This window comes from Kryptolebias marmoratus, linkage group LG4, assembly GCF_001649575.2.
Source record: "Kryptolebias marmoratus isolate JLee-2015 linkage group LG4, ASM164957v2, whole genome shotgun sequence".
In the NCBI taxonomy this organism is placed as follows: domain Eukaryota; kingdom Metazoa; phylum Chordata; class Actinopteri; order Cyprinodontiformes; family Rivulidae; genus Kryptolebias; species Kryptolebias marmoratus.
In genome coordinates, this window is record NC_051433.1 from 14,350,970 (window position 1) to 14,373,899 (window position 22,930).

Below are 22,930 nucleotides of genomic sequence, written 5' to 3' on the forward strand. Positions count from 1 at the left end.
GACGAGACCTGGTATAATTTTACCAGAGGTGTCTTTCTCAGGGAACACGAGCTGCAGGCCAAGAGGAAACAACATGATCCCCCGGAGCGGAGTGACATCAAGAACTCTCCGCGCGGCGGATGACCCAGAAAAAAAAAGGAGCGCGTGCTGTCGGCGCCGCGTGCGTAAGCAGCAGAGGTGGCACATGGTCCTCCCCGTTCACGGCGCTGGCTGGTTGCGCGTCAAAATGGAGCCTCTGCACAGCTTTCGTGCTCAACGAACACGACTCGTGTTTTCGCGAGCAATTAAAGGAGAAACACGCAGCCGAGATGCGCTCATAGATGTGTGGTGCGTTCAGGAGCAATTTGAAACGCAACACTTACATATATAATTCGCTCCTAAAACCGGGTAAAAAAAAATAAATAAATAAAGCAACTCCCCCCCCCCTCCTTTTTTTTGTCCCAAAAAATGTGCGGACGGAACAATCAGTTCCGAACGCTCGCAAGGGCGCGTGCCAAGCAGCTACCGCGCGCACAGGCACCTTACTCACATCATCACCCGAGCCGCCGACTGTAGTGCGTGCGGGAGGCGGAACCCGAGCGCTCCACACATCCCTTTTTTTTTTTTTTTTTTTTTTCCCTCTTTGGAAGAAGATTACTTGGACAGTTTAGCTGTGGGGGGAAACACATGACAGCGAGGCAGCCGGCAGGGAAGGCGGACGGACGTTAGACAGAGAACACACTGAACCGAACCGAACCGAACCGAGCCGAGCCCAGGAGATCTGTGTGTGGAGATATTTGGAGTTGAACCAGGGCACCGCTGCCACTTTCCTGGTAAGAGACTGCGCGCTAACCTTGTTGTATATTTTTTATTTTTTCTAAGACTTCTTGATGTAAACCCACAGTAACAGTGATCCATGTATACATGCACATCACCTGCCTCAGGTAACGTTATATTGCAAAGGTTATTTGAGCTGCATGTTAATGTGTTCACTTAGAAACATGGTGTACTTCATCTTTCCTAGGACATTCACAGACATGTTTATTCTTTTTCATTCATTGAGTCTTTTCATCTGCAGGAATTGTTTGGTTTAAAACTGGATACATGTTTTCTCTGCATCCTAGGAGGTAAAATAAACCTGAGGAGCTGTTCCAGTGAGAGCAAACTTTGAGATCTCTCCTCAATTTGTCTCATCAGATCCAATTTTTTTGTTTTGCTTTATAGTAAACTCTATTGTCTGGATTTTTATTTTAACCCCATACATGTCACTCAGGGTTATTAAAAAACAAATAGCAGCACAATGAATTTAGATTTGATGCAGCTGGATGTTTGGATTTTGCAGGCTGATGTTGGGGTTGGCTGTCATGTTTTAGGTGGCACCGATGAAGCACCCACCGGCGTGGCTACAGGTGCCATCTGCTCTTCATGTTTTTTTTTTTCTGATCCTTCTGAGCCCGAAAGGGAAATTCACACATTCACTTGACTAAGATTAAGTAGACTGTGGGAGGAAAATCATAACTTCATGTTCTGATGCAGGGGGAAATCATTTGCATTACTTTGCCTGGCAGGCGTAGGGCTTTAGGGTAAATAAAAAAACAACAAAGTTTATTATATTTGCTTTTATTTAAAAGCAGAAATCCTCTTACTACAATAAAATATTTATAGCTATTTTAATGCATAGATATTGATAAGGAGACTCACTCTTTTTAAAATCAGTGTCAGCTTTTTCCAGCACACAAGACATTTAATTTGTGATCAGCTTTTTTTTAAATGTATAATGTTTGTTTTTACAATAATTGTCAAGATCAATGGTAATTTTTTAATTCAATCACAAGCATTGAGATTATTTTTTTAAAATTTATCTTCAGAAACTCAGCAGGCAGTTTTAAAATAGTGACTATTTTTTTATAAACAATCTGTAGAGGACATTATAGACATATTTGACCATGAGCAGCTGTTCAATGACACTGTCACTCAGGGAGCTGAAGTTTCCCCCTTATAATACTGTTTCATCTAGTTGACCCTAAAAACTATAGGTGTATGCCTTTCAAAGAAATAAGAAGGAAAAAAGCCGTTGTCGTCCTGTCCTATCAGCTCCACGAGATACACACAAGTGGCAAACTATAACAATGGCCCCAGATCAGTTTATTACCAATTCTAAGGTAATTGTACGTATTGCACAGAAAATTAGTTCTCTGCTGTTCTGCTCTTTGTGACACGGAAACTCTGACAAGCTGATGTTAGCCTGCAGTTTGCTGGATATTTCACCTGCTGAGATGCTAACTCTTGTAGCTTGTTGCAAACATTTGTTTTTTTAAAAGCAGCGTTGCCTTGAAAACACAGACTGGTGTCGCTCCTCTGGTAGCCAAGCCATGACTGACTGTGGTATTTAGTTGAAACTCACAGTACTACAAGCCTACAATGTCTTTTTTTTTTAACGAGCGTAAACATTTAGGGGATTTCCTCTGTCAACTAACAACTGAACCTGCTGCCCCCTTTGCACCGGACTTGTTGCTCAGTAACGGAGGGGGGAACTAAAAAAGTAATATTTCGTTTTTAGGCATTTAAACTGCAGGAACAGTATGATGGAAAAAATGAAGGATGTAACAACAATTGTAACAACGAGTTTTCTAACATGTTAGACTTCTTACAATCTGTAGGAGGCGTTTGCTGAATTCGTTTTTTTCAGCAGAAGCTGCAGCAGAGTTTCTGCAGCGACCTGACATGTTCTCTCCTTGATAACTGGCCTCAGGGTCCTCGTGGACATGACTTGACAAAACTGTGGCAAGACAGTGGCTTGTGCTTGACCTGCTAAGACAACTGACCGACTCCCCTCTCTGGTTTGGGTGTAGGATGTACTTCCTGGCCCAATCCCAGATTAAAATCACAGATTTGACCGACTCATAAAGCCTCGGCTGGTGTTTTGACCTGCTCAGTGATTGTTTGTCTGTTTCAGATCTTATTCTGGTGTTTCATGTTGAAGAATGTGTGTCACGTACAATATAGTAAAGTCTGATTATAAAAGGCTATGAATAAAAAAAAGTGGAAGTAAGCAAGACTGATGGGACTGGGGGTGCTGAGGGTGCTACAGCACCTCCCTGTGGACGACACAAAAAATATAAAAGGAATAAATGAAATATATATATATATAATACTGTATTCAAAAATGAGATTCTGTTGGATTTGTTTATTTCTTATCGTCAAATTCTTTTGTCTGGCCTAATTACTGACAGATGAGAGGGTGTGATTTAATAAAAATAAACAAACAAAACCAAACTTAGTGATATGTTTTGTCTTTAAAAGTTGTTAAGATCGTGTCAAATTTATACACGGTGCATTTCGGCCAAGCTGCTTTGACAGAATTGTCTTATTATAACACATATCCTAACTGTCCGATTGGAGACTCGTGGTATCTGAGGACACTACGAGGGATATCACGGATGATTTGAAGCTTAACATAAGGTCACACTGCCTAAATTCCAGTGGGATAAAATGATTACACCCTGAACAGTCAGATACACATGATTCAGAGGCAGATTAAAAGTCGGCAGCCGCAGTTTCCTGTTTGTCTAACTTCTTATTTTCTTTAAGATTTGTGTCCTGTATTATCTAGGTGTGATATTAGTGGTTGATTTTGCGCTCTGGCTTCCATTCTTACATCCTTGTGGTACGGCACAGTGAATGATAATGAAAAAGAGTTGATACCCCAAAAGGATTTAAAAAAAATAAGAAAAACCTAGATACTGAATAAGTTTGTGCAGTCGGATTTATTATTGTTATTATTTGCTGAAAGGCAAAGGCGGACAACTATGTGTGTGGATGTGTTTGTGTGTCTGTCTCTTACCAAAAGATCTCCCAAACCTCTGGACAGATTTGATCAAAACATGCAGAAACTAATCACTGGAAGTCCGACTGCAGCTGATAAACGTTTGGAGTCAATTCAACGCAAGATGGCCGCCACAGCCAACTGACCTAAGAGTTTGAAACAAAGGCGACTGGACTTCTGTCAGTTGTTAAAAATTGGATAAAAATTGCTATAATTCAGTCATTTTCACAGATGTTGACCTCAGATTTGGTGTGGTAGTAGCAGAGGCTGACCCCTAACACATATTCTGACCTTTTTAACATTATTTACTTGGTCTTAGCTCTGTCAGCAAATTATCTCATGAACCATAAACCTGAAAGTCTTTAATGAGACTTTCAGGGAAAAATCATTGGCTGCACATCTACAACTGATTACTGGAGCCAAACCAGTTCAAGATGGCCACCATAGCCAACTGACCTTCAAAAGCACACAAATGACCATAACTCAGTCAGTTTTACAGATACTGAGCTAAAAACTTGGTGTGAATGAAGCTGAGAGTGATACACAGTACACAAAATCTTCACTTGAAACCTGTTAGAGTCAACCCTGTTTGTCTGTTAGCAAAATATCTCATGAACCAGTGTACAGATTTTACTTTGTAATTTCTCAACATAACACGATCTTAGTTTAAAACTCTGAAATGTGATATGAAATTCTTTTAACCTTCAGTTTTTGGAAGGACTTCAGCATGACAGGGAGGGTTTTATTGAAAAAATAAAATCTTGCCATTACACAGTTTCAAAGAGCCACTGAATGCTGAATGAAGCACCTGCGAGTCTCATTTTCTAACATCATCGTTTTTTTCTGTTCTATAAGGACTCTTGAGTCTTGCATTGATCTGCTTATCTTGGCTGTTCTGTGGAGTTTTTCTGTCAGTGGATTGGGATTTGGACCACCGGCGTGGTGCTGTGGCATGTGACGGAGTCAGCAGTACAATATCTAATGTGGTGGTCACACACACACACACACACACACACTGCGTAAGTGAATGAATGAATGCATTGCTGTGGTCACTTCCATCCCCATGTGACGAGGAGGAAGCAGGAGAGAAACGAGCCGCAGAAGCCGGCAGAAAAGTGTGGCACTTTGTTTCGGGCCACATGATTCAGGGGACACAGAGGTGGCATTGAGGAGGTGGTGATGAGAAAGGGCTTTCTGGATGGAAGTCCGCTTCCCGTCCGATTGTTCTGATCCGGTTTGTGCGTAGGTGCACCCTCCCATTGTTGTGTTAGTGTTGCCCTCTGTGCTCAGCATGCTTTTGGAGCATTAGTTTAACTTCAGGCAACTAAAAGGTTCTCTTTCATCCACACACACACACACATATATTTTAAATTTGGTTTAAATAAAAATTATAAAAGGAGGAAAATTTGGCAATTTTGCACCATGACTGCTGCGTGAAGAAGGTTAGAGCATTAATCAGATTGTAGGTGTTCTTGAAAAAAAAAACACACATCTTCTTCATTTAGGTTGTAAAAAAAATAGAATTAAAGACCTAGCATTCCTCGAAAGCATAATGCCTACAGCCTGTCATGTTTTGGTCAAACCTTGAAAATAACGTTGTCTCATTTAAATCACAAGCTGTCACTCTCAGAGTGTGTGTTTGTGAATGACTCTCAGCTACTACCACCAATCAGCCACCTGACAGTCAGCACCTGGAGTACCAGAAACTCATAACAAGAGCCAGGCTGATGACAAAAATTGGCAAATTTTTTTATTTTAATGCATTTTCCTAACAAAAGTGGCAACATTTAAGGGGAAATAAACAAGGTTTCCAATAATATAAGATGTATTGCCAAGAAGCATTGTTACAACAAAGAAATAATCAACCATGCACAGTTTTTTTTTATAATCATATTCTCACTCAAGAAACACATGCAGTTTATTGTTAAATACACCTTGCATTAAGTGACAGTTCTGAACTCAGCTAGTCCCTGTTTTGTTGGCAAATATGAGAATAGCTCATTGGTACTGTACTCTAAATTACACATGGAAACAAACAATAACACAATGTTTGCTTTAAATCCGCTGTCTGGGAGCTGCCTCGTGTGTCAACCTGCCCTGACGGACGTAGTTCTATTTAAAATGTCTCATTTTTTAAAATGGCGAGCGAATTGTGTTTGCTCCCCACGGCCGACAAGCTGTCCCAATCTCTCAGTGAGAGCTCTAACATATGCTTCTGGTGCTCTGGCAGTCCTGCAGGACAAATTTGATTCAGCTTGAAGAGCAGCATTACTCCTGCCAGCATTAAGTTTTTGTTCAGACAGGAACTCATCACCCCGTCTTTTTCTCAGGCGCAGAGCTGAGATCAGCCTCACGTGGCGCCAACACTTTGTTCTACATCTCAGCACGTTGTTGACACAGAGGCAGCCAAACAGAAACGTGTTAACCTGTAAAAAAAAGTTTGAAGGAGCCTCCACCCCCTCATTTTAGCAGCAACATGAGCAGCAGCCTTGTGTTTTGTATAAAAACCAACGACTGATCTGTTTATATACAATCTTGACATTTTTCTCCGATGTTCCATCACAGTGATAGTTAATGAATTTTCCTTGCTTTTATTGACTAAACATGACACTGGGACAAAAACAAAATCACGGGTTAAAATCAGCACTTGCTATGTCGTTCTCGGCCTGCCGCTGCAAAGTGTGTGCATAAGAAAAAATGAGGAGAATAGGAATGTTTAGAACAAAGAACTGAATCTGAGAAAAACATCTAAAAACGATGTAATAATTGTTTTTTCCACATGCATTTCAAAGTACCAATAAAACCACCCACACCTCAACACATTGCTTTAGGAAGGGGCAGCATTCGCAGATTTTTGAGTAAAAGCAGCGAAAACAAACTTTCTCCTGTTTTCTCTTCATCCGTGTCAGCCCAGCAGCTCGATCACAGCTTCACTGGACTTAGATCTGGGTGAGAATGCAGACATCTCAGGTTGGAGGAGAACATTTAGTTCCTGGAAAATGAGTTATGGAGTTTCTCAGAAGTGAAACTAGCATATATTTGATGTGTATACTGCTATCTTTGCAACCAAAATCATTTAACCAGAAACACTGATGTGGTCTACCTTCCATTCAGGCCTCAAGACCACACTAAGAGCACCTCCAGGAGTTAGGAAACCTCCAGGAGTTAACTTCTAAGTTTTATATGGAAGCTGTCCAGCCTCATCTCTATCATCATTATGCTGTTGCAGGCTTTGGAGTCAGCAGTCCAAGATAGGATCACCCATATTTTGGTTTTCACTTTAGCAGAATGGAAGGAACACATTCTTTGTCTGTGGCCTCCATATGGCTATTTGTATATATAAAAAAAACACTGTCCTGCATAGTTTTAAAGCTCCGTAAGCACGCTTCTGTTAGACTCCCTTCAGTTCTGTGGGGTATCAGAGTTAGAGTCGAGCCAGAGTGACAGGAAGTGTCAGACACTTCTAAAAATAGACATCGTTTTCCGTGAGTCATCAGGCCGGTGTTCCCACTCACGAGAATTCACGAGATGCTAAAGACAATTCACGTTGCCTCGCGGCGCACTGTTTCACAACTCCAGATTAAACCCGTTGGTGCCGTCATCCTCCAGGAACAGCACGCCGGTCAGGCCCAGATACAGACACGCGGTCACGTCTAGGCTCATGGGGGGCGAGGAGGCTCAGATTTGTTTTATTGTGGGCTTAAAGCGTTCTGATTGGTTAAGTTTAAATCGTACTTAAAGTGAGGGGTTTGCTTGCTCACATAATGTATGGGATTTATAGAACATGAACAACAACAAACAAACAGACAAACAAAAAAAAATCTCTTTTTAACAGTGTGTAAATCCATAATTTGAATTATATATTAATGTAGCACAGAACTAGAGGGGAAAAGCTTTACTTTAAAGGTTTGGAAAATGTGAAATAAAATAAATTATAGATCACGTTTGGCACCGGATTTATTTAGACACTTCATTTTTAATTGGAAGTCAGAACTTCTGAGATCCAATTTTTAAAAAAAAACATGAAGATGCCCCCTAAAGTCACACTTCCAGCTTGGAAAATCAAGGTTAAAGGTTTTGTTATTGTCATTTTAATGTGTCTTCATGAAAACAAAATTAATTTTATAGCTAATTAATACATTGGATAAATATTTAGATTGAAAATAAATTAAAAAAATATTAATATATAACATACAGCCATTAGAAACACATTTCTAAAGACGTTTATGGTTATTTTCAAACACAAATAGCGTCAGGAACAGCTGTAGCACTTCCTGTGCAGCCTTATGTAGAAATATTCTGCCAGAATAATCATGTTATATGAAACTAACGGCAATATAAAGGTTTAAAAAATCGCCTTAGCATGAACCATTATGAAATTTATGAGAATAAAATTGTTTTAAGGTGGCAGCAATCTGTCATAGTTTGGTATTTTCAGTTTGTTATTTTGATTATTGTCTTGTTTCAGTTTAGTTTTTCCTGTTCATGCCCTGTCACTCTCCACCTCCCCAGTACTTTTCCTGTTAGGTCTGCCACGCCCATCTCCACCTGCTTGTAATTATTCTCACTCACCTGTGTCCATTTTCCTCATTATCCTCTGTCTTTAAGAACCGGTCATTCTCATTCACCCCTCACTGGATCATTCCGCTTTGTCTGATTTTTGCCACGCCATGCCTTGTCTCGTATCTTGTTTTTGGATTTAGTTATTGGTAGTTTTGCTGCCTCGTCAGCCCTTTTTGCTTTGTCTGTCCATTTAAGTTAAAGTAATTTATGTTCGTTTAAGCCATGCGTCTGCGTTCTGGGTTCGCCGCCATATCTCCACCATCTGACGCAATCCACTTTGCTCTTGGTTTAAATGGAAGCCCTATCTACAGCTGCTAAGATAGTGACTGTTTGTAACATTTCTGCAGAACCACTGCTCAAAAGATTTGAACTATTCCTTTGACGTGACAACATAATCATCTACTTGAGTCACTGTGAGATATTTACTCCCTCATAACACCTTCACAGTGGATATTCAGACGCACTGCCGTGCTGAGATCACATCCTGTTTGGCATTGTAGATTCAGGCGTGCACATCTTATGGCAGCTTATAAAAATTCAGGAGGAAAGGAGCATCTCGGTGGCTGACATACAAATCTCCCAGTCAGAAGTTAATCTGTTATCCTCCCCGCTGGTTAATCACAGTGGTAGTTAAGCAGAGAAAGAGGAAGAGTGAGATGGGAGGACAACGCTGTCAGGGAACAGGAGACTGGCTCTTAGGGTGAGCAGCGTCTAATGACAGACCTGAAGACAAGTAAAGCACCATTTTCTTCCCACGTGTTGCGTTGTGCACATTCATTTCCTGCTAAGAGTTAAATGCACAGCTGCGCTAAATCTCTCATAGCTGCTCTTTGAGTCTTCCAGTGACACGCACGCTTAATATGTGAGATGTAGCACTTACTTTACCCAAAAAACAAAGAGATAACTCAGAACACCAACTCAATAACGTCACAGAGATTTAGCTTTATTACTCTTTCAATTACAAGTTAAAATAGCAGTGATTAAAAATACAGCATAACATTATTAAGTTGTGGACTCAAGACTCTGAATTTCTTAGGTCAAGGTCTATGTGTCCATCACTCACAATGAGTAAATTTGGTTAAAACTAATTTTATTATTATATTAAAAAGGATTTTTTAGGATGTACAGCAATCTTTTTCAGACAAGCAGTAAAATTAGTGAATTTGGCTTCTTTAAGCACACGGACTGAAGCACAAATAGATATTTATGAATCATCCACTTGCAGCAGGCTCATCTAAATTCTGCTTGAAAAGAAAGAGAGCAAATAGATATCTTGCCGTTTGCTAATGCTGTTTTATCTCATGCCTTGCCAAGGGGTTTATAAAAGTTTGCCAATACCTAATTATACTAAGTCTTGTTGCACAGTGAAGCAGCTGGTTTGCCCAGTGGCCTCGCAGCGAGAACGCTGCAGGTTTGACTCCCGGCTGGGGCCTTCCTGTGTGCGGTTTGCATGTTGTCCCTGTGCATCTGTGGGTTTTATTCTGGGAACTCCAGTTTCCCCCCAGATTCCAAAAACATGCATGCATGTTAGGTTCATGGTAGGGATGGGCATTTTAAACATAAACACGCTTCAAATTTCTTGGTAGTTTGTCGACTTTTCTTCAAATAACTAAGCTAATCTTTTCAATTTAGGACAGTTGCCAGTTTCTTGTTTTCTTGTTTTTACCTAAAAAAATAACAGTTAGGACTTTTAGTGAATTAAAGTTCTCTTACCCCAAGTCCTGCAGCTGAAAACCTGTCTAATTAAACACAGGCTTAGGGTTGCAGAGTCGTGTGCTGCCGCTAATCCTCCTCGCTGGGTTATATTTCTTCATTTTTGTCTGTCCAGTGGATCAAAGTGGAGGGGGGATGCATGTATTCTGGCAGTGAGGCTATGCTCACCTAGAACCATAGTTTCCACTTTATAGTCCTTTCAAAATAAACTATGATGTTGGGACGCTCCGTGTAGTTTTTTTCTTTCATTATTTCTTCCAGGATCTGGGGTGCCGTGTCAAAAAACGTGCACCAGATGGAAAAGCACCAATAAGAAACGACTTAGTGTGTCACTACCAGGTGCCAGTGTAAAAAAAAAAAGGATTCTCATGCAATATTTCTTTGAATTTGCCCATTTTAACCAGACTTCGAATATTCAAAAATCTCTGCCCAGCCCTAAAAACAGGGTACTCTGAATAGTTTGTGTGTGTAATGGCCTGGTGACCTGTCCAGGGAGTACCCGCCTCTCGTCCAGTCACTGTTGGAGATAGACACCAGCTTCCCCTAAACCTTGCAGAGGAACAAATGAGTCCATTGTCTGACAATAATCTTTTCATCTTATTGAATACACTGCAAGTAAATCTTTCTGAAGACATTGATTAATGTAGTTTTTTCCCATAAGTCAGTCTGAAGCATTTCTGATTTTTTTTTTCTTAACTTTTCATGCAGAATATGTCTTCTAATACCGACACGAGTGCCTCTCTACTTAATTTTTGTTAAGGGTGAACAATTTAATTTTCTGCCTGGGTTCTTTTCCCTTAACCAGAGGAGTGCTTGTTTCCATAATTATGCTGTTTTGTGTGTGTGACTGTTTATCTTGGTGTGAAGAACCAGAACATGGGCAGATGGTTCCTGGGTGCTTTCAGTGAAGGTTTGCTGCTTATTCGAAGCAGCTGCTGCGATCAGTGTCGCATGTAAAAAAAAACAATCACAGCTTTGTGTGTGTCAGGACGCGGGGTCACGTCGAGCCTTTTCACTCCCCTGAACCTATTTTTATGTGACCTGACCGGCTTTTGATCCTGATTTCCTGCTTCAGCGAGATGAGCTCTAATCTGATCTACTCTGTCACTCGGAAGGTCCCGGATCTGAAACCTTTACGATAAAAATGTCCGCTGATGGACTTATTAGCTGCTTGTCAGAGAAAATGTGGACAAGTGTAATCCTTTAAGCTGCAGGAAATCATTTTCTGTCATGAGCAGGAAGAGAAGTTGTTGTTTTGGTACAATTAATTTTGAAAAGGTGACTACAGTTTTGTCCCTTTAGTATTATGAACAATTTAATGAGTTTTTACATTTTACAATTATGATGCTTATTTAAATGATTATTCAAGCTGTTTTGATGATATTTAGAAAATTTATTAACTGTAGCCAAAAGGCAAAGGTGGACAATATTGTTTTTGCCAGTGTGTGTATGTGTGTGTGTGTGTGTGTGTGAGTCCATTAGTGTGTCTGTCTGTTAGCAAGTTATCTTATGAACCTCAGGATAGATTTTATTGAAACTTTCAGGATATAATTATTGGATGTAGGTCTATCACTGATTAACTTTTGAACTCAATCCAATTCAAGATGTCTGCCACAGCCAACAGACCTTAGAAAACACAAAAAATAGTTATAATTCAGTCTGATTTACAGATTTTTTGCTAAATTTTGGTGTAGTTCTAGCTGCAAGTCATTCACAACACGTGCTTTGATTTTGATATATTGTAAGTATTATATAAAAATAATAATAACGTCATTTTCTGGGTTTGACCAAAATGGCTACAATGCTGTCATTTCTTAACACAAGATTATCTTTGATTAAAGGACAGACCGGGAGGATGTGTAAATCACACTGGGGCCTCAATTAAGACAGCTTTTACAACCACAGGCCTATTAAAAAGTCATCAAGTAGTGGGAGACGAGGCAGTATTAGAGATTACTGACAATATTACATAAACTGCGCACCCCCCTCCTCCACACACGGCAACTGCAACACCACACTATGAGTGAACGACGAGGACAGATCCGCACATGCATACTACAACGTGTGGATGAATCAGCATGAAAAATGCAAAATGATTCAGGTTTCCGTTCAGGAATAACAATCAGAGAAAGCCGCCCGGCTCTGGGTCCCTCCTGGTGCGGTGACGTCTGCAGAGCTGCTTACGTCAGAGCCACAGGGACCGGGGATAGATCAGCTCTCTCTGTGCTGCCAAACGGGTGTGATGTTTTGGGGCAGAACTTGAATAAGCATAGCCTCTGCTGTTTGCTGTGAAGAGATTCATTTACTCCCACCGTAAGCATCACAATGAGGCGTTTTAGGAAGGGTTTCAGGAAGGGTTTCAGGATTAAAGAGGGAGAATACCAGTTTTTTCCGTCTTGCTCATCTCTAGTTTAGCTCTTTTTTCATATTAGAAGTGTTTATACTTGTTATATCAGATGTTGTATTTATCTGTATTAAGACAAATGAGCAATATATAAAAGTAAAAGTGTGTTCTTGCTTTCTAAAGATGTTCTAAAATCAAGGAACACTGTGTTACCTCAGGCAGACAGACCAAACTATGTTTTTGCACTTTGTCACTTTGCCATCAGGCACATTTCATTAACACAACCCTGTCCTTGTTCTAAGCACTGGGCTGAAACCAAACTGCTTTAGTACTGCACCTTCTGTTTTCTTACTTTTTTACCTTTAAATATTTGTGTTTTCTTATTAACTAAATTTGACTCTTATCTTGCCAAAACAAGTACTTTGATCTAAGGCATATATATATATATATATATATATATACCTGATTTGAATCAATGGGTGATTAACAGGCTTCTGCAGAACATGAAGAGGTGATTTAACCTCTGAATTAGGTGTGTTGGAGCAGAGAAACAAGGAAAACCTGCAGGATGGTGGCCCTCCAAGACCAGGATTGGACACCCCTGTTTTAAAGAGTCAAACTGAAACTCTTGACATCTTAAAAACAACCTGCGTGATGCCTTAGCTCTTTCATCAACCACAACGTTCCTGCTACCTTTCTTCTATTTGTTTCAAACTCTGCAAAACCTCTTTAGAAGTAAGAGGTTCTGACCAAACGAGTGGGTTTTTCACTCAGTTGTCATGTATTTCCTTTCCTGTTGAACATACTGATTGTAAAAGGCACAACTCAGGCCAATCATGTCCTCTGTTTCAAGCTCCACTGCTCAAGGCCATTGAGGAGGACCCCTTGTAGCTGCACAGCCCATCGTGTGTTGTTCATCAATGGCTACTCCAACCTCTTCGTGATTTGTAGACCGTGTGAGTGGCAGTGCGGTTCTGTGCAGTGATTTGTCCCATGAGGCTGGCCCTGCCTCTGCCATTGCTGCCGTCAGCAGCTCTGCTACAACTCCGCATGAATGCCGGATTCTGGCATTTGTCAAATTCAAGGTGGCATCTTTTCAATTAGGGAGTGAAATACCTTTTCAGCCTCTCGAGTGGCCCGGCGATCCACAGCCAAGGGGGCCCTGGCAGTATAATGATGCCTGGCACAATAGTACCACTGTTTCTCCAACCGGTTCCCAGGAAACCGCACAACATGTGCCATTGTGCGGAGTGCTTTGCTGCCCGGCCACGTTACCCAGCTTTACCCGGGCAAACCAAGAGGCCTGCCTGGGCGGTGGAGCTCACAATAATGTGGCTGGTAGGTTCAGAAGACTGCTAGGTGAATACCAGGGGTTTTTCACCTCGCTCTGTATTTAATGTGTTGAAACATTTCTTTCCAGAAAAAAAGGTACCTTTAAAAGAGCACGGCCTGAAAAGCAGAAGGGGCCTGATGAAACGAGAACTGCTGAGTTATTGCCAGGAATTGTTGTAGAGTACACCCTGATCTTTGTGGCTCTGCTGAACCTCCTCAATAAAAGAGGAAACCAAGAGAAAAGTGACAAGCAGATAAATGGAGGCACAAAACAGCTAGAACTGGTTTGTAGCTGGTCCTGGCTGGTTCTTCTCTTTTTATCTCAATGCTGGGATTTCAACCGTTTGTGTGGGTCCCCCTTTACAGATCCCAACATGGTCACCATTATGGCTGTTGTTTATGCAGTGGAGCAAAAAAAAGATTATTTAGGGCCAGCCAGATAGAAGGGGGGGATTTAGTCAACAGCATCTAGGAGATACATGTCAAAGGGGCCCTTCGGGGCCCCACAAGGCAGCTGGTTAGCTCATACAACACAACAGGATACCCAGGAAATGAAGGCCTGATGCAAAGCCCAGTGTGACACGGCAAGCTAAAAGCTCTGTTTTCCTTTAAGGGGAGACCTGTCACTTCACGTGTCAATTATTCACAGGGTTTGCCAAAACATCTATTCACTGTTAACTCAACATCATGAGTGGGAGTTTACTGTTTACAGGCTACACAAAAAAGGTGTTGTAGTCTGACAAGTCACCCTAATCCCATTTTATTAATACTTCTAATACCACAAAAATAAAGTAAATATATTTTTATAGAGAACTTAATAGAAAAAAGCCAAATCTGTTAGAATAGTTGCAATAGTTTCCCTTGTTTTCCTTTGAAATTTGTAGTATTTCCACATTCATTTACTTGTCTAATTGTTAATAATGATATTTTTTCCTGCAAAGTTTTTATTTGTATAATCTGATATGGTCCAAACTTCTATAGGTAGGTATTTTTTAATGTTAAATGCCTGTAATTTTTCCCCCTGCAGATACCGAGAGGAAAATAAAATCATCAGTGTCAGAGCACTCACGACCCGGTTCCACAAACCCAAGCTCCTACACATTTCAGCAGGCCGATTAAACTTACCTGAGCAGACATGAGTGAAGACAAACCAGCTGCGACTGTGGAAACTTCTCCGGCCGAGGGGAACGCCATTCCTAACGGCAAAGGCCACGAGCCCGGGGAGGACATCGCAGCTTCAGCTAAAACTCCCCCCGCAGAGGACTGTGAAAAGTGAGTACTGCACACCATTACAATCTATTATTTGAATCATTAATCATTTGTTTTCACTATAAATAAATTTAGTGTTTACATCAATTTCTTCAACAAAAGCAACTTTCTCTAACTGTGTTGTGAAGTTTCTTAAATAATACTATGAAGAGCTTTTATTTATCAACTAACCTCGATCCCAGTCTACTTGCGTACGTTAGCAGTTTATTGGACAACTCCTGTTTCCGGTGCTCATTCATTTTGTTGCAAAAGATATTTTTTTAGGAGTCTTGACTTATGGTTTTGGTGAATGTTCTGCTGATCTGGTTTCTTACTCTATTGTCTACGTCTGTTGTTTTTTTATTTTTTTATTTAAGATGACATTTTTTTCCACAACTCAAAACATTTGCTGTTTGTGTAGCAACAAAAAAATGTGTGATGCAGACTTGAAAACATTACTGGAAAGAACCCAAATGCAGACAGATTTTCAGAATCAGACAGATGTAACAAAATAGATTTTTTTTTAACAAAACAAAAGATATTACATACACAGGAAATATGAAGGGAAAATAAAACAAAACTAGGCATGTACATGCAAAGACGAGGGTAACAAAGAAGAACCAAAAATCTGAATTTATAACTACTGAGAAAGAAAATGAGCAATACAGGAGAGGTGTGATAATTATGGCGTGTTCCATATATACCCAGAAGTCAGACTTTATGTGTTATTACAAGTTGAAAAAAATCATCTGAAACGCTCTTCAAAGATGGAATTTTGTCTTGGAAATTTGAAGATTTTTGTCCAGCCCCGACCTCTCCAATATGGTTGACTGACGCATAAAAAAGTGATGACAGCTCACTTTTTTATTTTAATTTTTTTTGGTTTGTTTCATAATAAATAGTCACCCACACTGTCTAACTACTTTTAGTGATCTAGTTGTGTTTAAATGCAAAGAAATCCATTGTTATCAACACGCATTGCTAATCGTAGTTAGTCTGGTCACTGAGCACAGCAGTCAGCAAATCTCACAGGTTTTCTGACCAACCAGAAAAAGGTTAACTCTAAGTTTGACGTCATGCCCAGCTCCGAGTTCTGACTTCTGAGTCTAACGGAACGAGTGAGGGGAGAGCAAAAAGCCAGACTAAGTCAAGAATACAGAAAATAAAACGAAAGCTATAAAAGTATACCAAACGCACAACCATAAAACACTAAACTATGTTAAGCAGAAAAAGGTCATACAAAACCTAAAACCCAACAACTGCTGAAGTGCGCTCGGACCAGGCCAGCCCACATGCTGTAGTGGAATATTTGCTGGATAATGGAGTGAGCTGAGGACCCAATTATCATGTCAAGTTGTTCAGCACTTTTTTTCTGCATGCTCTGTCTAAGTAATAGATGGTTTAATTACCACTCCTCTATCCCCAGTACTGATGATGATTTATAGATGTTTCTTGTCGTTGCTCTTATTATATTATGACTGTGGGTGTTGTTTTTCCACTTTGTGCTCACGCTGGGTGACGGATGACTTCTCTCTGCAATATATGTAGGGAAACTGTACCCAATAGCACCCAGAATGCGAGGTATGTATGAAGCAATAATGAGAAGAGAATGTGCCGTGCCTTGTGTTTTTTTTAAGAAGAGGTAAAGTGTTTTTCTAGATGAGTGGTTAATATGTGTCACGTTCTGACAAAAGTCTTTCTCTTCATCAGTCCTCACAAAAATGAAAATATGGAGTCCAACCTCCCAGAGAGCCAGGAATTCCTATCACGTGCAGAGGACAAGAAGACAACGCGCTTTACAGATGTGAGTTTATGCCCAACACAGCTGGATTATAAATACAGTTCTAGGGAAAAGTTTTAAACCTCCTCTTGATTTCTTTCTCTTATTTTTCTTCCAAGAAGCCAGACTTTCTTGTAATCTTTTGTGATCTTTAACAATAGTCCTCAAGCCTTTCAGGAGACCCTTCAAAGATTGTTTTTATGTGTGTGCATTCAACAGGAGGACAAAAGAAGAAGTGTCTGGCCTAAAAAATACTATATAAAGTAGATGAACAGTGTCTGAAAGTCATGTTATTGGGAAACAAACAAAACAAATCAGCAAAGACCTGAAACAGGACCTGAGAGATGCAGCATTCGTTAGTTAATCATCGACTGCATGACAAGTTTTCAGTTAATAGCTCTTTAGGGAGCACTTTGTTGGTGCTAAAACACTACTTTATATAGGACAACAGGATACCCAGGAAATGAACTGTTGTCTTTAATGTTTACATGCATTCAGCTAAAGAAATGAGAACAGATTTCATGTTTGTGTCAGGCTGCATATTCTAGTTACTAACTAGGTAGCTACTCTAGCTAAAGACTAAATTTAAAACTGTTTCATTGCTAATTTGTCTGGTATTTATAGACACATTGCTGGTTCAGTCCTTGAGTTTAGGAGCTTTTTTATGCCTGAATAATTCCTAGGTCTAAAAATGGTAAAGGACTGGACTGAAAACTGGTGAAAAAAGCAGCAAAAATAATAATAAAAAAGATTAACTTGGAAAACCATTCAGAAAGCCTAAAGAACGGGCTGCTCAAGACTGTGTTGAAAAAGTTCAAGAAAGCCTTAGCAACAAAAGTCTTTTTTCCTGACCTGCACATAATTCTCCACTCTCTTGCACTGCTTGCAGTTTGAAGGAAAAACCTCATTCGGGATGTCTGTCTTCAACCTGGGCAACGCAATCATGGGAAGTGGAATCCTGGGGCTTGCCTACGCCATGGCCAACACAGGAGTCATCCTGTTCCTGTAAGTCACCCATTAATGATGATGACGGCGCATTACAACCATAATGCACTGACGGCAGATTAGAAGCACTTGCCGAATTACGGCTCCCAGAACTCTGATTTGGATCAAACCCTCCGAGGCTTTTCAGATGCAAGTGTGTGTCAGACATAAATAGCACCTAATTGTTTTGAGTTAAACCAGTAGCCGTTCTTTTTTTATGATACAGAAAGTGATGAGGCTTGGTGCGTTAGAAGGATAAATACTCATATTAAGAACAGTTTGAAATCATTTTGTTTGTTTTTTTGCCACAAACAAACAATTATACTCATAGATGCGTAAAATTACTGCAGTGTTTCGGTGTGATTGATTGTCTGCCCTCAACCAGTCGGATTGTGCATAATGTATGAGCAGAATAACCTTTAAAGTCTTCATAACAGCCTTGTATGGCAGAATAATCTCTTGAGGTCTTTGACCTTTCAGTAACATACCTTAAAGGCAGCATCTGTCAGTTGGTTCTTGCTGCTTTTTATTGCATTTGTTGACTAGAAGGAAAAAAACAGAACATTGCCTGGATAATGACTAAAAGCAGGCTGGGTTGCAAATTGCTGTCTTTCAGTATATGCCGTATAAATCTCCTCTCTTACAGCATATATAGACTCTTAGCTTTGACTCACAAATCCTCACAGAACTGCTGGAAGATGTAATAGTGATTGATGCTGACTGGATCCTGCAGGAACACACTGGCGCTTTGAAATAGTTGTTGTTATTGCCAGCTGTCGAAAGGCAGGTGATAATGTGATTTTGTGTGTGTGTGTGTGTAACTGCTAGCAAAGTGTCTCATACATCGCTGGAGTGATTTGAATAAAACTCTCAGAAATTAATGATTGGATGTACATCCACAGCTGATTTACTTTTGGAGTCAACCCAATTCAAGATGGCTGACACAACACAAGAATAGTTATTACACAGTCAGTTTTAAAGATGCTGAGCTCAAATTTCATGTGGCAGTGGCTGAGAGTCAGTCACAGCATTTACTTCGAACAGATAGCTGGATATCTCGCGATATCATGGGCAAATGCACATAGCATTAGATTCAGGATCTGAGGGAAAAAGCTAAAACTCCATCATTTTTAAAGATAAGAGGATCTTCGTTTAACATTTGAGCTTAAAATGCAGCAGGCAATATGCCTTTGTTAAAGAAGTGCTGGCCCTTTAATTATATATGTTTTAGTTCCTACTAAATTTACTTTTTACAAAATAACAGCAGTGTCAGGATGTTTGGCAGGTGAGCTTGATGGTGATGGTTTACAGTTCTCAGGAAGAAAAAAAATCAGACTTTTGTTTACAGGGGATCCTCCGTCAGTAGCAGAGGCAGCCTCTCCTCGTCCTTGTCCTTGTTCATGCTGTTTTGACTCTCCATGATGCCGCTCGCAAGGTGACCGCAGCTGAATCTGGCTAACTTCACTAATTCAATTTATTTGATCGCCCCCCCTGTGAAATATCAGTTTTAAATTTATAGAAAGTGTCTTTGTTCAAAACTAAATGCTCTCTCTTTTATTTCACTCGCTTAGAAACAAGGCCCAGCAGATAAAAGTTTGCATAACTGTGCCGGTCAAGATGAAAGAAGGCTTTCTAATGTTAAATAAAAGCCTTAAATTGTTTTGCAAGCCGTGCATTTGACCTCTTCTTCAAGGCAGTCATGTCAAGAGGATTTTTTTTCTCGTGGTAAAAAAAGCTCCTTATTTTGATCTGAGTTGTGTGACTGTGGGGTTTTATTTTTTTTGTGCCGGGTATGTTGCTGTTTGAACTGACTGAACTCTCTGTCACTGGGTTAAACAGGAGCTAAAATTAACCCCCAAAGTCAGCCAGGGCACATCATTAATTCATGCAGTCGCGTGTTAATTGGTAGTACGTGACTGCGTGCACCTGCCCGTCCTGTCGCAGATAAAAGGCTGCGGCTTTGCGTGCACATCTGATCTAACGAACAATAGCGAAGCAGCTGAGAAACAGAGCTCGTGACTTTTCCTTTTTTTTTTTTTTTTTTGGCGAAACAACGCCGGCGAATTTTCTGTGACTCCGGGCTTGTGATCGTACCTGTTTCTTGTCTCCAGCATGCTGAATCATTCTGGACCCCCGGCTCTTTTCAAAACAGAGACATATATAAATAAATAAATAAATCGGTCAAACATGTTGCATGTTGCACAGGGAGAAAGGCAAAGGCAACATAAATGCCACCTGTAAAATTGACATGCTGCACAACGTTTTTGTCAAATAGGTTCTTTTCCTCGTCGTTGAACAGAAAACCGTTTTTCTTTTTTTAAATATATAGTTTAAATTATTGACCTTTTCTGAGCCACTTCAGGGATCGCTCTGATTTGAGGCCCTCCACGTCTCCACAGGTTAATATTTAGGCCCGTCGACTCCTAATTTACACAAGAGGTATCAAGTGAATTGCTGCTGGCTTCCTGGCAGAGAATAAAATTTACAACTTGATTTTGTGTTTGGCACTTGATACAGCCCGTGGGTTCACACTTGTTGCAATTTCAACTGTGTTCATAAGGCTACACTATAGTTAAGATATAAGTTTATAAGTTTGTGCCAATAAAATCAAACAAGAAGCTAAAAGTCTGGCAGAAAATGAGATGTTTGATTTTATTTGCCCAAATCTTGTCCAATAGGATACTGAGTAACAATGTAAGTAAGAAATCAGAAATCGATTTTTCTTGAGTCAAATGTTTTCAGATATTTTTATGTTTCTATGATTTAATCTGTTCAGCAGTTTGATGCGTCCCTTGTCATCTCTTTTGATTTCAACATTTGCCAAAAGCTGTCAGAGGAGGACGCGTCAGTTCAGCACCTGAGCTCTTGTGACCTGTCAGGGTGACGTCATCTGAGCAGATATTCATTTTTGAAAATAAACAAGACCTTCTCTGAAACAAAGACTGTGGAGATGGCAACACACTTTGTTCCAAAACCAGTAATAAGTGTTCGTGTCCCAACCTGTGGTATCTGGTTTGGTTTTCAGTGGCCTTCGTTGAACTTGAACGCTACACTGCAGCAAACCTTGTCTCAGCCGTCATCTGAACCAAAACAGCTTCTGCCAAAGTTTTTATCTCTGCCTTTGACTGAAGACCAGCACCGTTTATTTATTAATAATAGCTAGTTATTGTGTAGCAGCAGTATAAATGGAATATGTTATCCTCTCTGTAAGTGAGCTGTAATTGTAGCTTTATTGTCTTTATTGGGAATTCTGGACCAGACCCGTTTCCACATTTCACTCATGAAAATAAGGCACGTTTCACTTAATTAAAGTATGCAAAATAAATTATAAAGTCCCCAAATCACTTGCAATTTTATATTTTAGACACTTTCTGAAAAGACTTTACTGATGTGAGTTAAAAATGAAAAAATACCATTTAGTATTTGAGGTGAAAATATCTTTTTTTTCAGTTTGTTCTGTGTTAACATTTCTTTTATTGCTCTGTTTTCATTCTAAACTTTGGGAAAATTTGTAGGCAGATAGTAACACATATCTAATGCTTGTTTAGTAAGTTCTTTTGTTTCTTTTTGGCCCGTGGCGTGATGTTTTATATCCCTCAGATGATGTTGTGGGTGCAGGTCAGAGTGTCGGCGGTCCTGGTCCGGGTGGGAATGCCGTAGGGTGGAATTCCCTGGAGCAGAGCAACAGTCACCCAAGTGTGTCAGCCAGTCTGACTTCAGCAGATCTGTCTTCCCACTGCCACTTGACTGACTGAGTCCTCACCCGCAAGTCAGCTCAGCATTATTCCACAGAGTTTGAAAGAAGGAAAAAAAAAAAAAATCTGTTAGTCGTCCAAGAGTTGAAGCTGAGGTGAAAGACGGGCTGCCTGGCTTTTTGAAAAGGAAAGAAGGATTGAGAGAGTGTTTGTGGGAGAGTGAAAGTTAATGTTGCCAGTGGTAACAACAAAAGACGGAACAGTAAATAGTTGGAATGAGGTGGACTGGGTCAGGAAAAGTCAGGGGATCAGCGGACCATTCATGAAACTTCTCGGGCCGAGGATTTATCCCGGCAGTAAACTACTGAAAAACATTCTTAAAATTGCTTCTCAAACATTTTGTTCACAAATGTAAAACTATGTGGCCTGCTCTGATTCCAACTAGTGCTTTATCACTTCCGCACAAATATCCCTCCATTAAGACATCAAATCTCTGTGACCGTGGTGAGCTTATAGATGAGGGGAAATAGAAACGTCAGGTTGATGAACTCAGATCAGTCCAGATGCTTAGAGCAGCAGTGCAATCAGAAAGCTGCCAGTAATTTATCATAATGTTCAACTTTTTAATAAAATGCTGTATTGTGTGATGCAATTTGCACTGCATTTGTTATTGGGAGACCCTAATCATGTCTGTTGTTTCGATGTGAATGACTGCAAACATTCCTATTATATCTTTTTATAGTAATTTATTGTAAAAAAAAACCAAGTTATTTATTGTGAAATTTATGGTTTCCAGAAAGTATACTGTAATGGTTTCTGCTCTGTCATTATATTTTCAAATTCTGAAATTCTGGCAACCACAGCTCCCTGTCATTTACTCTACATTTCACTGTTTTTATTCATTTATTTTTGTCACAGTGTAGGGAAATGACTGAAAATGAAACATTGTGACTGAAGTGAGGAACAACAAGCAAAATGATTGTTGTGTACAAACATCTTCTTATCATTTGACCAATCTCAGTCATTGCAATAAAGCAGGGCTGCACCACATAGCAAGAAGGCATCGTCACGGCGATGTCGAAGAACGCAGCATCAGTTTTGCAAAACGTTGCAATAAATCACACGGAGGGTGTCGTGATGACTAAAAAAAATAAAAATAAGGAGAAAATGCGGGTTTATTGGAGCTGATATAATCACAGAACATGCCTCCGGTTGCGTGTTTTCCTAATTTTGTGCCCCGCCATACAATAAATCAATAAACACTTTTTTTTAACAGCTCATCCATTGTGTTTGTGTGTCAGCTGCTGTGACAAGGGGGGGTGGGGGGGGCAGTCGGGGCTCGTAGGGCAACCTCTATGGCTCAGCTGGACAACCGTCTGGTGGGAAGCGGAGCCACAGGGTTTTCCAATGCAATCTACAATCCCTGTACCACAGCTGTATAAACAGCCTAAGGAGTGCTGTACAGT

The 22,930-nt window shown here is 40.2% G+C and overlaps 1 protein-coding gene across 3 annotated transcripts in view; it reads left to right on the top strand.

The window, feature by feature from the left end:
• Positions 1-463: 463 nt before the first annotated feature.
• LOC108235754 (sodium-coupled neutral amino acid transporter 3) overlaps positions 464-22,930 on the top strand; it is a 35,866-nt gene continuing 13,399 nt past the window's right edge. The window contains exons 1-5 of one of the 3 annotated variants that reach the window (XM_017415966.3): positions 464-812; positions 14,785-15,029; positions 16,554-16,586; positions 16,716-16,809; positions 17,675-17,790. In XM_017415966.3, coding sequence (XP_017271455.1) covers positions 14,893-15,029; positions 16,554-16,586; positions 16,716-16,809; positions 17,675-17,790 — 380 coding nt within the window. In that variant the 5' untranslated portion in view covers positions 464-812; positions 14,785-14,892. Of the gene's footprint in view, positions 813-14,784; positions 15,030-16,553; positions 16,587-16,715; positions 16,810-17,674; positions 17,791-22,930 lie in introns of those variants that run through there. The other 2 variants (XM_017415967.3, XM_025005871.1) reach the window with 2 other exon arrangements.